This window comes from Epinephelus fuscoguttatus, linkage group LG8 (assembly GCF_011397635.1).
Source record: "Epinephelus fuscoguttatus linkage group LG8, E.fuscoguttatus.final_Chr_v1".
NCBI classification, from domain to species: Eukaryota; Metazoa; Chordata; class Actinopteri; order Perciformes; family Serranidae; genus Epinephelus; species Epinephelus fuscoguttatus.
The window spans coordinates 27,283,224-27,296,842 of NC_064759.1; the positions used below are offsets into that span (position 1 = coordinate 27,283,224).

The 13,619-nt window shown below is 40.4% G+C and overlaps 1 protein-coding gene across 1 annotated transcript in view; it reads left to right on the plus strand.

The window, feature by feature from the left end:
• The window catches only part of cdkal1 (CDK5 regulatory subunit associated protein 1-like 1), a 287,467-nt gene that overhangs the window by 47,359 nt on the left and 226,489 nt on the right, over window positions 1-13,619 (plus strand). The window contains exon 4 of the mRNA XM_049584408.1: window positions 3,880-3,964. Within this exon, the coding sequence (XP_049440365.1) occupies window positions 3,880-3,964 (85 nt within the window). The remainder of the gene's footprint in view (window positions 1-3,879; window positions 3,965-13,619) is intronic.

Genomic DNA, 13,619 nt, shown 5'->3' on the forward strand with positions numbered 1-13,619 from the left:
AAGAAAAGGATGACTTCTCACAACACACAGAGGCCCAAACAAACAAACCCAACCCATGATTCATGACCCACCAGCGTGACTCACATTATTTAGGTGCTTTTACAAGACATGCAGCTGTGCTACTGTTTTATGAGACTTCATTAAGTCTCGTCTGATACAATCAGCAAACACACCTTGAGGCAATACTGTGCTTTCGCATTTTAATAGACTAAGTGGTTTCTATATTCATTCCCTCCACAGCTGTTGAAAAGTCCTAAAACATTTAAACATACAATATAACCTTGATGCCTTAAAACACTGTGAATTAAAAGTTTAGTAACTTTTTCTGTTAAAGATTTGATGTGTTATTGGTCTTTCTTATTTCAAACTCTTGGCAAACTGGAATTATAAAGGTTTTTAATTCAACTTATTGGAACTTTAAAGGCCCAGGCACATCAAACAGACCTTAAAGAACTGTGTCTAGTTGTTGTAAAGTTGTACTTGAACACACAGCAAAAACTACAGCACACTGTCAGCTAGCACCTGCTTTCTATGCCTGTGTGAGAGGAGCTAACTCTGCTTACTAGCAGGTGGTAGTAGATTGTATTTATCATTCAAAAAGCGAAACTGGAACACTAACAGGACAGATTTAAGACACTAGTTTGCCAGTTAGTACATTAACAACACAACCTGAGGTTGAAAGAACAAAGGAAATTTACTGTGCACTAGTGAACAATAACACAATTATGAACAGTTTCTGCTAGGACTCAATGGCTAAAAGAATAATCTTACCTAATATAAGAAGGTAAGATGTTTCAATCTCACACACTCTCGACTTAAGTCGTTTGTTTGCTTTCCTCACATTTGTTTCTTTTCTTGTACACGGAGCCGAATTGTCAGTCAGAATGATTTCTCTCACAGACGTCTCTCTGAAATGGGCAACAAGGGCTGACTTGTGCCAACAGTGCTAGTTACACCGAAAAAGTTGGGCAACAGACGTTCTCTGATGGCCGGATATTGACCAGCAGCTGACCATTGGCTTGGTGTGTTAGGGCCCTGAGATAGCCTGATATTATTTCACAAGTGATGCTTAGCAGCACTGCAATAGATCTTTCATCTTCATTTTTCTAACTAATGTGAGTCTGTATGTGCAGCTGAGATACTGATCGTTCAGTCAAAATAAGAACGTTGAATGTGAATACAATAGATATTTTACTGTGTTGTGTCTTATTGTGAATAATATGATGATGCTGTTGTCCTTGGTATGGAAACTGTGTATGTGTGCGTGTGTGTGAGAGGGATTGAGAGTTTACCTAAGGCAAGGTGTGGTGTACTCGATAATCTCCCCTTTCTCTGCATCCTGAGACCTGCTGTATGTGTTACAGGTGTGTGGGTGTGTATCAAGTTAACTAATGCGGGAAATACAGTGTGAGTGGGGTGTGTGTGTGTGTGTGTGTGTATGCTTGACTGCAGCAGGGAAGTGGATTCCAAGTGAAGTATCTGGTTCAATGTGGCGTGAAGGAGCAGGCTTCTAGCTCCCCACAACCACCGTGCCATACCCCCCCGATTATGTGTGTCTTTGTGTGTGACAGCTCTCCTGGCAGTGCCATGCAAAGCCTGCCACCGTCATCTTGAGCAGCAGCCGAGCTTAACATCACAAGGAGTAATACCGCGCTGTGTTTGTGTGTATCAATTAGGCATATGCTTCCATGGCCTTTTATTTTAAGTAACAAATTTGGTAATGTTGGCCTGCTTTTGAGTATTTAAACATCAGTTATTGTTTACTATGTATTTATTTCTACTAAATTCTGGCAGCTCTGTGAGACAGTCAAGCTTCTTTGTCATGTAACAATGAGTTGAGTGGTTTTCAGTATTCAAAGACGTGTTGGTTAGAGGGTCTAGGATAGGCAGTTTCAAATGCAAGACATAGAGATGCAGCTGAAAGCTAAGTGAACCTTTGAGTTGAAATTGTTTTGTTACAGATACTGGTCCCAAGGTCCAGAATGAGCCTCCTTGCTCATTAGTGTAACTTTGTTTGCCTGCATCAGTGAAATATATTGAATATTGTGGGGTGAAAGGGGAGATACATTTCATATTCATCATTTTAGCTGCCAGTGTAAATTTCCATGTCCAAGGATGGCATGCAAAGAGACAAAGGTTATAGCCAATAAAATTTATAATCCATGATGTAGACCTTACACCAAAAATATACCAAACAGTGGGGAAGCAGGAAGAAGTTCTTGGTAGCATAGGTCGACATGTTACAGGAGTCACAGGACTCTGACTACTGATTGGTTGTGGGTATAAGTTAAAAGTTACACTGTCCCCAACTTAAAGCTTGGCCGCACTTCATGACAAAATCAAACCAGGAATCGGATGGGATTCTTTTGGTAAATTTAAGGTCTCAATACCAAAAACAACTTAATTTTGAAAAACAGCTGACTTCAGCCCTATTTGGACGGTATTAGTTTAACGTGGAGACGTGGGGTAAAGTAATTATTACCAGGGATTTTAGTCCTAATATCTGCAATCATTATACGGATAATGTCAGTAAAAATTATGGCCACTTTTACCTTCTGTAAAACGGCCCGGAGAAAAAACCTCGGGTAATATTAATCCTGTGCGAATGCGATCCTCTGTAAAAGTGTATGTAAATATTTCGTCCCGTCCTGTTTACAACCATTTCTCCGCATTTACAACTAGTTTTCTGTGTTGTTTCGATGATGGAGGCGCCTGAAGAGGCATTCGGTGTTGTCGGCAGTCGTGATAGTGGACATTCTTCTAATGATCGCATAGCCCTACGTGGGAGACCAATCACAAAGGTCGAGAAGAAACCACTTTTCAGAGCCACGAGACTTCTGGTTGTGTTAGGTAGGCCTATTATATACCCATATTGCAAATTGTTGTGTATACATGATCCTGATCATTGGGCTAATTGTTAATTATTATTATCCTTCAGCTGAAGCTTACAGGAAGCAACGTAGCACGCACATGCCGACAGGGAGGTGACGCCAGGGCGCGAGTTACCACTTCCATTTCTGGTAGAATTACAGAGATTTCTTGTCCCATGCGAATTGGACATTTATATTACAGACATCCTGTGGTAAACTGACATCCCTATGTAAAATTAATCCCATCCAAATGGTACTTTTGCCATACTGTTGTACATTTTCAAGCTCTAAACAAAATATACCAAAACTGTTACACATTTGGTTTATAAGAGTTGAGGCAGAGGAAATCTGAAGCATGAGAAAGTGCAATCAAAGTTCTGCGACCAAACAAACAGTTAAACTTTAAAATCAACTCGGGTTCGTGTTGCCCACTGAGAAGAGGCCAGCACAGAATTAATCTGGTCCCCTGTCAATGTGGCACTCAGAAATCTAGCTCCAGAATTCTGGATTAGCTGCCGGCAAGCCAGGGATAATCAACACAAATGAGCACATATGTATTGAATTAATGAGATGAGAGCGTGCAGAACTCTGATCACATCTGTGAACGTGATACCTGTATGCCTATAATACCTTAAAGTCATTAGACACCTTTGAAAGACAGTAAAGATCTCATGTGTGGAGGAGACTGATGTGGTTTTGAAAGAGGAGTAGATTTGCTCTCCCAGTTTTAGAGACTGGTTAGAATTACTGCCACATGTGGCATCACTTTGATGTGAGTTTTTGGGGACATGATGACCCTGTGCGTGCTTCAGACACAAAGGAACTGTACCAGAGACCAATTAAGAAGTGCTGCTTTTTTAGGATTCCCTATGCTTTGTTGAATCCTCAATTATACTGTTTGTTTTGTGATCATGTGTTGATTGGTTTGATCTACGTTTGCTTGAGAAAGTCAAGCTTGTGATGTCCTGTGAAAACATTAACTAAAAATGAGCCTTCTCTCTCTTTATAGATGACCCAGCAGATGCAGACCTGTGGGTGCTCAACAGCTGCACTGTGAAAAACCCTGCGGAGGACCACTTCAGAAATTCAATCAAGTAATGACAAACACAAAAAATGTCCACGCACAAACACTGTGTCTCCTATTTTCTATTTTATGTTGCTAGTAGAAACGAGTTTAATGAAAATAAACCACCTGATTAAAACATTTATTATAATGGAAGAAGTTATGGGTGGGTTCCATGTCATTTTGTGCGAGAGTTTAAAATTCTTTTCTTGAGACAGCAGATAACCCAACATAATTACATCTTGCATAGTCATTAAGGGACTGGAGTATCTTTGGCGTTTTCAAAATTCTGTTTTTCTTCACCAATATAGCCAGCTTAGCCCCCCCCAAAAAAGTAATTAGGATGCATTTTTAAAATTTGTGTTGTTTTCATTCAGGTTTTGCGTTACAGCATACAGTGTTTGTGTGTGTGTTTTACATGTTTTTAGCTTGCTGCCCCATGATAGTCCACCCACACACTGTTGCACTGGTCTCTCACTGCGCTGTTGAAACATACACACGCACACATGCATTGCACACACATGTAGAGGGAGTGAGAGTGAGAGAAAGATGGAGAGAAAGATATTTGCATGACACAGAGAAATAAAACTACAAACTGTTTTGCATTTTGATTAATTCCCATTCATCTGGGGCATACACACCTGGCGGGTGTGCTTTTGTGCTACTGAGAGAGTACTGAGTCACTGGGTGACTGTGAGTAAAAAATCTGTATTTTGCTTTTGGAAACAGTTTGAAGACTTCACCTCAGAGCCCTGGACTTCGCAGGCTGTGGGCAGAAGTCAGATTGCATCAATACTAGTAATAGTTTTAAGTGATCATGGTGACTGTTAATGTATCTCCTGTTATCAGATACATTTCTAAACTCTCCACCCCTGTATGAGGGGAGAAAAGCAGATTTTCATTTTCCTGTAAAATTTTAATTAACATTGGTTAGAGTCATGTAAAACCCAGATAATCCACTAGAGCCTGTGTCTAGGGGCCATTAGAGAAACTGCTGTTGCAGCCGGTGCAGATGCAAAAAAAAAAAATAGCTTACATAGTTAGAGGTGTAACGGTACATAACAGTCATGGTTCGGTGCAAGTTCGGTACAAATTCAAATGCATAAAGACATGTTTGTTTTTAGTTTATTTTGAACACACAATAGTGAGAGTGTCACAGACAGATACAGTCCTCTTGCTGGGGACTGAGGCAGCATTTTGCCCGCTGGCAACTCTGGTAAACTGTTTTCATTATAAAAATAAGGAACATTTCAAACACTCCAGTGTTACACTGTATGAACACTGAACAAACACCTTCTCAAAAGGCAGCAGGTCACAAAAGTCTATAATACTTTCCAGTCACTTATCCTACAACAGTGGAGCAACACTGACACACCACTATTGCCTTATACACAACTATTGCTCCATTGCTGTTTTAGCTGTTAGGGAACCCATAGCTGGGTGTCCAGGCTGTGGCCACTCGCCATAGAGTGACTGACTCGGACGCCAATCAACTTGTTATGCCAAGATCAGCATATGTTGCTAAAGGCTAAAAGTTTCTGGACACAACTTGAGCTCATGGACTTTGGCTCCCCATTATGTCCATCAGTCTACATACGGTGTATTCTGCATGCGGCTGCAAGTGCCAGACTGTGACCCCTGTACTGTGACGGTTTGGTATGAATAAACAAACTGGTGCAGTCCTATTACCTAGTGAATCATAATTAAATTCTGAAACAACAAAACTTAATTTTAATTTAATATGAGATAAATACCATATTTAGTAAAGATATGAGAAGCAAATTAAAATGTAGCTCAATACTTATGAAGAGTAATTTTGGTAGGTATTGAATTTCCTGACTTCTTCTCAACCCTTAGAAATTTTATAAGCATTGTATTATAAATTACATCCGAAATAACTCCATGCACCATAAATTATTCATGTGGTCCTCAACTTCAACCCTTTTTTGGTCTTTCTTTCTATTGGATTCAATTAGTCCATTAATTGATTAGCCAACAGTCGATTATGGCAACTGTTTTTATAATAATTTAAGTCACCTTTTAAGCAGAACAAGCCAAAGCCTTGGATAGTTCCAGCCTCTTAAATATGAAGATTTGCTGCTTTTCTTTGTCTGATATAATAGCACGTAGATTATCTTTGGGTTTTTGATTGTTGGGCGTACAAAACAAACAATTTAAATATGTTACATTGGGCTCTGGGAAATTTGACAGGCGGGATTTGACATTTTACAGTTGTAAAGATTAATGAACTGAGAAAATAATCTCAAAATTAAACTGATTATGAAAATAATCATTACAGCCCTATTTAAATGTTTATCCACAGTGAAGGATGGTGAGACTTCACACTGCAGCTGTTTTTACCTCTTGCAAAACAGAGGAAAGAGCTTTCAGTTTTCTGGTCTAAAGAGTTTTATGTACATTTGGATACCTTGAAAACCCTCCTGTCTCAATAATTTCAGAGGTACAACTGGACAGTTGTCTGACATGTTTGAAAGGACAAATTGTAATGATTTCAGTTGGTTGGCTCTTATAGATGATTTGCATTTTGGGCAAAATGCAAAAAGCAGCAATTTATCTTCTGCCACATTTTACATTTTGGATACAGAGGGACTTATCATAAGGAAGGGTGAACAATTTCACTTGGCCAACTTCATCAGTACAATCTTCCTGTCTTTCTGCCTCAGCCGTCTCCTCGCTTTCTCTTTCACTCTTTCTGTCTTGCCAATTTCTACGCAAAGAATTTTTTTCAATTGAAATGCACAAAATAATAACACACTTCAGGACTTTGAAAATGTCTTCTTTGTTGATGCCAGAGTTTTTCTTTGACTGGAAATCACCCAGCTGTAATGCTAATGCAATTAATGCTCTATTCACTGGGAGGGACACACACACACACACACACACACACACACACACACACACACACACGTACACAGGAGGAATGTGAGAAAAAAGTTTTGCCTTTCATCACTTGCTGCTTGCATGATGGAGACACAAAATGAGGGGGTACGGGATCAAAGCAAATTCAAATGCCCACTTAAGTTGTTTTTTATTCCCTCATTTTTCTTTGGCTTCTCTTCATATGATCGACAGAGAAAAAATGAGATAAGGAGGCAGGCACACGGGCTGCCTCGCGCTCAGTCACACGCTGGCCGTTATGCCTGCACCTCCTGGTACCACAAACACACACACTTATGATTCACACACACACATTTGTACAAGCTGCGGCCCCATATCGAGCTGCCCTAAGAATGTATTCAGTAATTCTTTTTCATTCAGTGTCTTAAAATCTTGACTTTAAATCTTAATTTGAGATAAGTCTCATCCTGTTGTTTGAGGAAGGTTAAAGTAAATGCTTACCAGCAGTAGGTCAGTGAGCAAGTTGACATGCAGTGGCAGATGTTGTGTAGCTGGTTACAGACTAGAGACGATCCCATTAAGAAGATAAACATTAGCCCCTTTTACACTGCCAGATTTTCGGCGAATGTTGGGCCGTTTTGCCGGCAAGCTGCGAGCATTTGAACACACAGAGCTGGATTGGCGAGTTGATCCAAGGTGCCCAGTTTTTTACCTCGTAGGGTAGACATGCTGGCCGAACCTCTTTGGTTTCAACAGAACGAGGTGGCTTTCTGCAACGGTAGCAGCTGTTGATGACTTGTGAGAGGGGCTGTTGATGACGCCACATGTGCGAGCCACTGGCGGTGGATAAACAGGAAATAGCTGATAGGAGGAATTAGTGAGCAGCTAGTAGCAAGAGGGAAACGCAAACCTGACAGACACAGTAAAGATGATTACCTGGGGAGACAAGGAATTGCGTGCCCTCCTTGCCCTCACAAACGAAGAGGCCATTAACCATCAAAAGATGGGAGCGATGAAGGACGGGCTGACTTATGAGTGAATCGCCGAAGGACTGACCAGCTGCGGCTTCCCTCCCACGTCACTGTTTACATCACACACTGAGCTACACGTTTTGTTACTTGCTCACGCCCCCCATTGCCCCGAAAAAGGTGCATTCTGTATAAACAGCAGTAGGTCGGCAGCATTTTGCTGAACTCCCCAATTTTGTTTTTATACCACCAATGCAGTATTTCCTGCAAATTTGCACAATTCCTGTTTAAAAAGGGCTATTAACTCTAGTGCATTGCCTATGTACTTCTGACAAGCCATAAACCGCTGATAGTACAAACCTTTCACAGATAAACATAACTGTATTTCAGATCAGGAACGTTCTAAGTTCATCGTAGCCTTGTTGGGATCCTACAGCCTCTTGAAAAAGCAGGTCTATCTGAGCACACTGCTGCTCTGACAATGAAAAACTGAGGGGAAACACCAGCTGACATTTTGCAAGAAAAAAGGATATTTCTTTCTCAGGCGTTACAAGAACTGTGGTATATTGCTTCCTCTATAATATTACATAGATGTATTTTTTTCATAAAGTAATTTAAGTCATTTGTAAACTCATTGACACTATTCCATTTCAAGATTCATAATTATACTATTTTATGATACGTGTCTCCTTCTAATGAGTGCCTGTCACTCAATTTTAATTATACTGTCTCATGTATATTGCATTTTAGAACTGTATAAAGCCCTTCTTTTAAAGGTTTTCTGATTTGTGTGAAGTTTATATGAACATACTCTCTGTTATTGAGCATTTAAAAGTGATGTTTCCCGTATTTAGTATCAGTGCAATATTAACGATTAGACTGTTATGTGTTGTTGCCCTTATTTTCCTGGCTGTTACTGCATTTCTGCTTCCTATCAAGAAGCTCTCCACATAAAAGGATAGATGTTTGTCAATCGGATACGGCTTTCACGGGTTATAATGTATTAACCTTGAATGCCGCCTTGTAATTTGTACGTGGGTATGTCTCACCTCTCTGACTCCTCTATGCGGAGATGTAGTTGGAGGCCATTGCACTACATGTTAACTAACAAGCTGTGCTACGCTGTGGTGCTCAGCTCCCTGTTCTGTCATTAGCCGTACTGTAGCGCTTTATTACAGCGCTACACTAATGCTAAAGGAGACCGGGCAGACCACACTGAAGGAAGGGAAGGAAATGGCAATATCTGTTAACTCTACACCTCTGCATATTGGCTTTATAAATTAATTTTATTTTTGAAATCTTTGCACTTTGTGTTTTGAGGCAGATTGGTGAATGCACTGATGTATGTGGGAATACAGGCTGTTTTTTTTTTTTTTTTTTTACTGTTTTCTTAGCTTAGCTTACATAATTAACCCGGGCCCTGCGTATGTAAAAAACACTTTGTAGTCCATATTGTCCTGCTGTCCCATTTAACTGATGTGTGCATGTACATTAGTGTGTAAAACAAATAATCCCCATGGCAGTGGCTTGTGGGACATTATGTACAGCCAGCACACACGCACACACACACATCCACAGACACACACACGCATGATCACAGAAGTAACAATCAGTGTTCTAGTAAATGAGTTGAGGGGTTTAAAATGGAAGCACAGGGGCTTTCAGCAGTCTTCTATCATGGTTTGGAGAGACGCGGTGAAAAGACGGTTTATTACTTCTGGAGAACTGGGGCTCAGTTGGCATCCACGCCAAGTGTGTGGGATAAGGAGTTGTATTTGTGTTTGTGTGTGTGTGTGTGTGTGTGTGTGTACGGGGTTTGTCAGGTGGATGGATGCCCAGGCAGCTTGTGGGAGAATGGTGTGTGTGTGTGTGTGTGTGTGTGTGTGGTTACCCTGTGAGAGAATGCTAGCAGATATGCATAAAGAGTGTATATGTTCCTCGTGTGCGTTGAAAACTACCCAACAATATTGATTGGTCCTGAAGCTGAAATACAGGGTTACTTTTTTGAATCTGCATTGTGTGTGTGTGTGTGTGTGTGTGTGTGTGTGCATATGTGTGGGCTGTTTTGCTTAATGTGAGCAGAACTAAGTACATAAGTTGCCGTGGTTAAAGTTATGTATAGTGAGTATAGTGTGTCTTGCTCAAGGACTCTAAGGCTAGATTCAGGAACAGTTTTTGTTGATGTAATCTGTGATAATTAAGATGATATTAAAGTCCAGGATATTAATTAGTTTACTTAATTATTCCTCTCTGTGGCATTGTGCTGCTTCCCCTAACTGTTTCCCTCAGCATTCTGAAAAGAAGCTGGCTCGTATCACTTGGTGCAGCATGCAGGGGTGAGTCGACATGTGTGGGAGATGGGATTCCTTCCAGGTTCTTTTTTAGATTGATGGCGTACTCTGCCCTGCTGTTCACTCCTTCAGCAGGACCGCACTCAGTAACATAAACTGCTAATAAAGCAGCTTCTGAATGCTAAAAAGTCAATTAGTATGGATATGGATATTTTGGTGTGAGTGTGTGTGCGTTGGAAATGCCGGAATCTATAGCATAATTCAATGTCAGAGACCTCAAATCAATGAACGCAGAATGTATTAAAGAAACAGTTGCTCAACAGCATGTAATTGAACTGCTCTGTGTTTGTGGGTGTATTTATGTGTGTGTGCGTGTGTGTGTGTGTGTGCTTTGGATTTCTCCACTTGGCTGTCTCTAGCAATTTGTATGATCAAGGGAATGTATGCGTAACGAATTAGAACCCAACTCGGAGTTGTGTACTTCTGTTTTCAAAATACGGCAATTCCCACTTTATATCTACATTCATTTCAATATAATTTTGATATTCATGAACCAACCCTAAGAAAGAAAAAAAAATCATTAATGTTAATTGAAAAGGGACACACAACACGCAGAATGAACTCCTGGAAGAAGTCCAAAGTGTATGTGCTGCGCTTATACTGTCTATTTATAACAGATGTGTAGGCTGGGTGATGAATATATATTATGGCCCCCGGCAACAGGACAGTCTATTGTTGGCTCAGTGTTGTCTTGGCAGAATTTGCTTTATAAATTTAGGGCCATCGATTGTAAAACACATGCTGCTAAAATTGTTTTGCAGAACTGAGCAGGTTTAACTTTAGCTGCTTTAAACAAAGGGGAATATGGACCATATCACGTCACAGGATAAAACTGAAGTAGAAAAATGAGATGTTGGGTCTTAGTTGTGGTTGTGTTTGTATTTTGATAATAATCAGTAATCATCAATAATAATAATCTTGGGAGTGGGATCCCTCCTCCTTGTTGAAGGGGAATAATTTAATGATTTTAGAAGGACAGATGAAAGAAAGATTATACATTTTGTGAACACATCACTAAAGGCAACTAAATTTCAGACAAATCTCAAATCTAAATTTAAAGTATCCTTTAAATTCAAAGCCCTTTGGGAGTTAGATGACCATTTAACCATCATGACACAGATTCGTTTCAGTTTTCCCCTATTGACGATGTGTTGTTGCAATTGTAATCCTGCTCAGTAAGAGAGGAACCACAAATACAGACATTTGGTCTGTGTGCTTGGTTGAGGAGCCCATGGTGCGACTGAACGCCTCTAAATCAGAATCCCGCCTAGATATCACAATACCAATGTGCTGTGGCTCTTCGGATGGCCCTGGATCATTGAATAGAGCTGTTTGTGAGGGGGCTGGAATGCCACTGTCCTTTGTCACACCACATGTTTTTGGAGAACCCAGTGCTAAATCACTTGCAGACGACCTGATTCTGGGTCAGGGTTTTGTACGTAGCAGAGCAGCTCCCTCGCTGCCATCTATTGAAAGTTAGCCCTTGAGCCGCGCTTTTGTCGGCTGAGGGAGTGGTTCCACAGAAACCCCCAAAATGACTATGTTTTTATCTGAATAATAGAAATGTTAAAATGTATTTTATTAATCAACAGTTTTCAGTGCAAAAACAATTGTATTGGCAGTAGGAAGCTCTGATAGAACTCTTTTAATATAACTTTATATACATTTATAGTGGCTTTACAGTGGTGAATGTGTATTATAGCCTATGGCTGCATCTTTTGATTAGTCAAATGTCCAGTGACGTTGGGCAAATGATTTTATGTCATAGATTACTGACCACATGTTTACCGGAGGCAAAGGTCATGCTTGGCAAATGAAATCATTAAAGTGAAAATCCAACCTGAAACGTAATTTACATGTGTTATTCCATGGCTCTAATTTTTCAACCTGTGCCTGAGATCATTAACGACTCTTTCCAAGACCTAGAATTCAGAGAGCTGAGGCTGCAATCTGTCAGATGACAAAACCTAAACTGCTCCATTAATAATGGATCAGAGACTGACCTCAGAAAACCATGACCACTGCTCCTCAAGCAAGCACATAAATATATATTAGTCCAGTTTGTTCTTCCAAGAATCGGTCACAAGTCTTACACCGCTCTGTGGTCAAGTGACGTGTTTTCTTTTTGCAGTGCTTATAATGAATGGTGCTGTTTATTTTGGCCTTACAGCATGTTGTTTTAAATGAACCAACACCGAAAGTGACTGACATTAAGGCCAGAAATGTTTCCTTTTCATCAGGATATGTTAGCAAGGTATAAACAATCTGAAATCTGCAGTGACCTTTAGAGTTGTTTACTAAGGGCAGTTGTTTCATGTCTGTGTTTACCCAGTCCAACAGACACATGCATGGATTTGTAGCTGGGCGCACACACAAACACAGTTCACACGAACACAGACAGACACACACTCACAGAGCTTGCTGCCTGGGGCTGGTTTTGGTACAACCCAGGGATTGGCATTTAATCTGTCAGTTCTGCAGGGCATTAGCCTACATTTTGGGGTACACGCCGACACAAAAATAGTCCGAGAGAGGGAGAGACAGACTGACAGACGCAGAGGGAAAATAGACACAGAGTGAGAGGGGAAGAGTTGATGTGCTGGCCTCAGTGAGCCCAGGGCTGTATGAGAACCACACCAAGGCCAGGGCTGGCCCGTACATGACCTTGTTTTTAACATGTCTTCATCTGCAAAGTTACACTGCACTCTACATGTCTGTGCTCTACTGCTAAATATGGTATTTTGTCTAGTAGTGTGCAAGGGCATGGTCTGTTATGTTTTATTTTTAAATGGGTCTTTTTGTCTGCTTTCTGTGCTGTTGTTGAATTTGATTTGATTCATTGTTGTCATTTATTTCATAGTACAACATACCAGCATTTTTACAACATAATGGTTTTCACAGTGACAAACTGCAGTCTTCTATATGTCGCAGTCGCACAGGCTAACTGACTTCACTTCTGTGTACATCAAACAGCATGCAGAGATAAAACAGACTTCATACAGCATGTTATTAGCAGTTTGGTTCTGTCTGCTGTTTTTTCTTTATTGTATTTTACTCTGCCTTGTTATGTTTCGTCCTGTTCTTGTGATGGTTAGGTGAAATCCCTTAACAAGAATTCTTTTCCATTGTTGTCAGCAATACAGCCCTGTCAGATCTGTGATTTATTCACTATAAAGACCATGAGACCTTGAGGCCCGACTCTGCTCCTTGCAAATGTACAGAGGCTATTATAGAAGTATGCTCCTGTGTACTGTATGTAACAGTCTCAGTCTATATCTGTCTGGTCTGTTAAAGGTGCAGTGTGTAGGATTTAGGGGGGTATATTAGCAGAAATGGAATAAATAAAAAAATAAATAAGTATGCGTTCCTTAGTGCATAATCACCTGAAAATAGACATAAAATGTATCTCTACGTAGGCAGCAGGTCCTCGTCGTCCACAGAGTCCGTCATATTTCCATAGTAGCTCACAACAGACAAACCACACTGACTCAAGATAGGGCCATTTGTG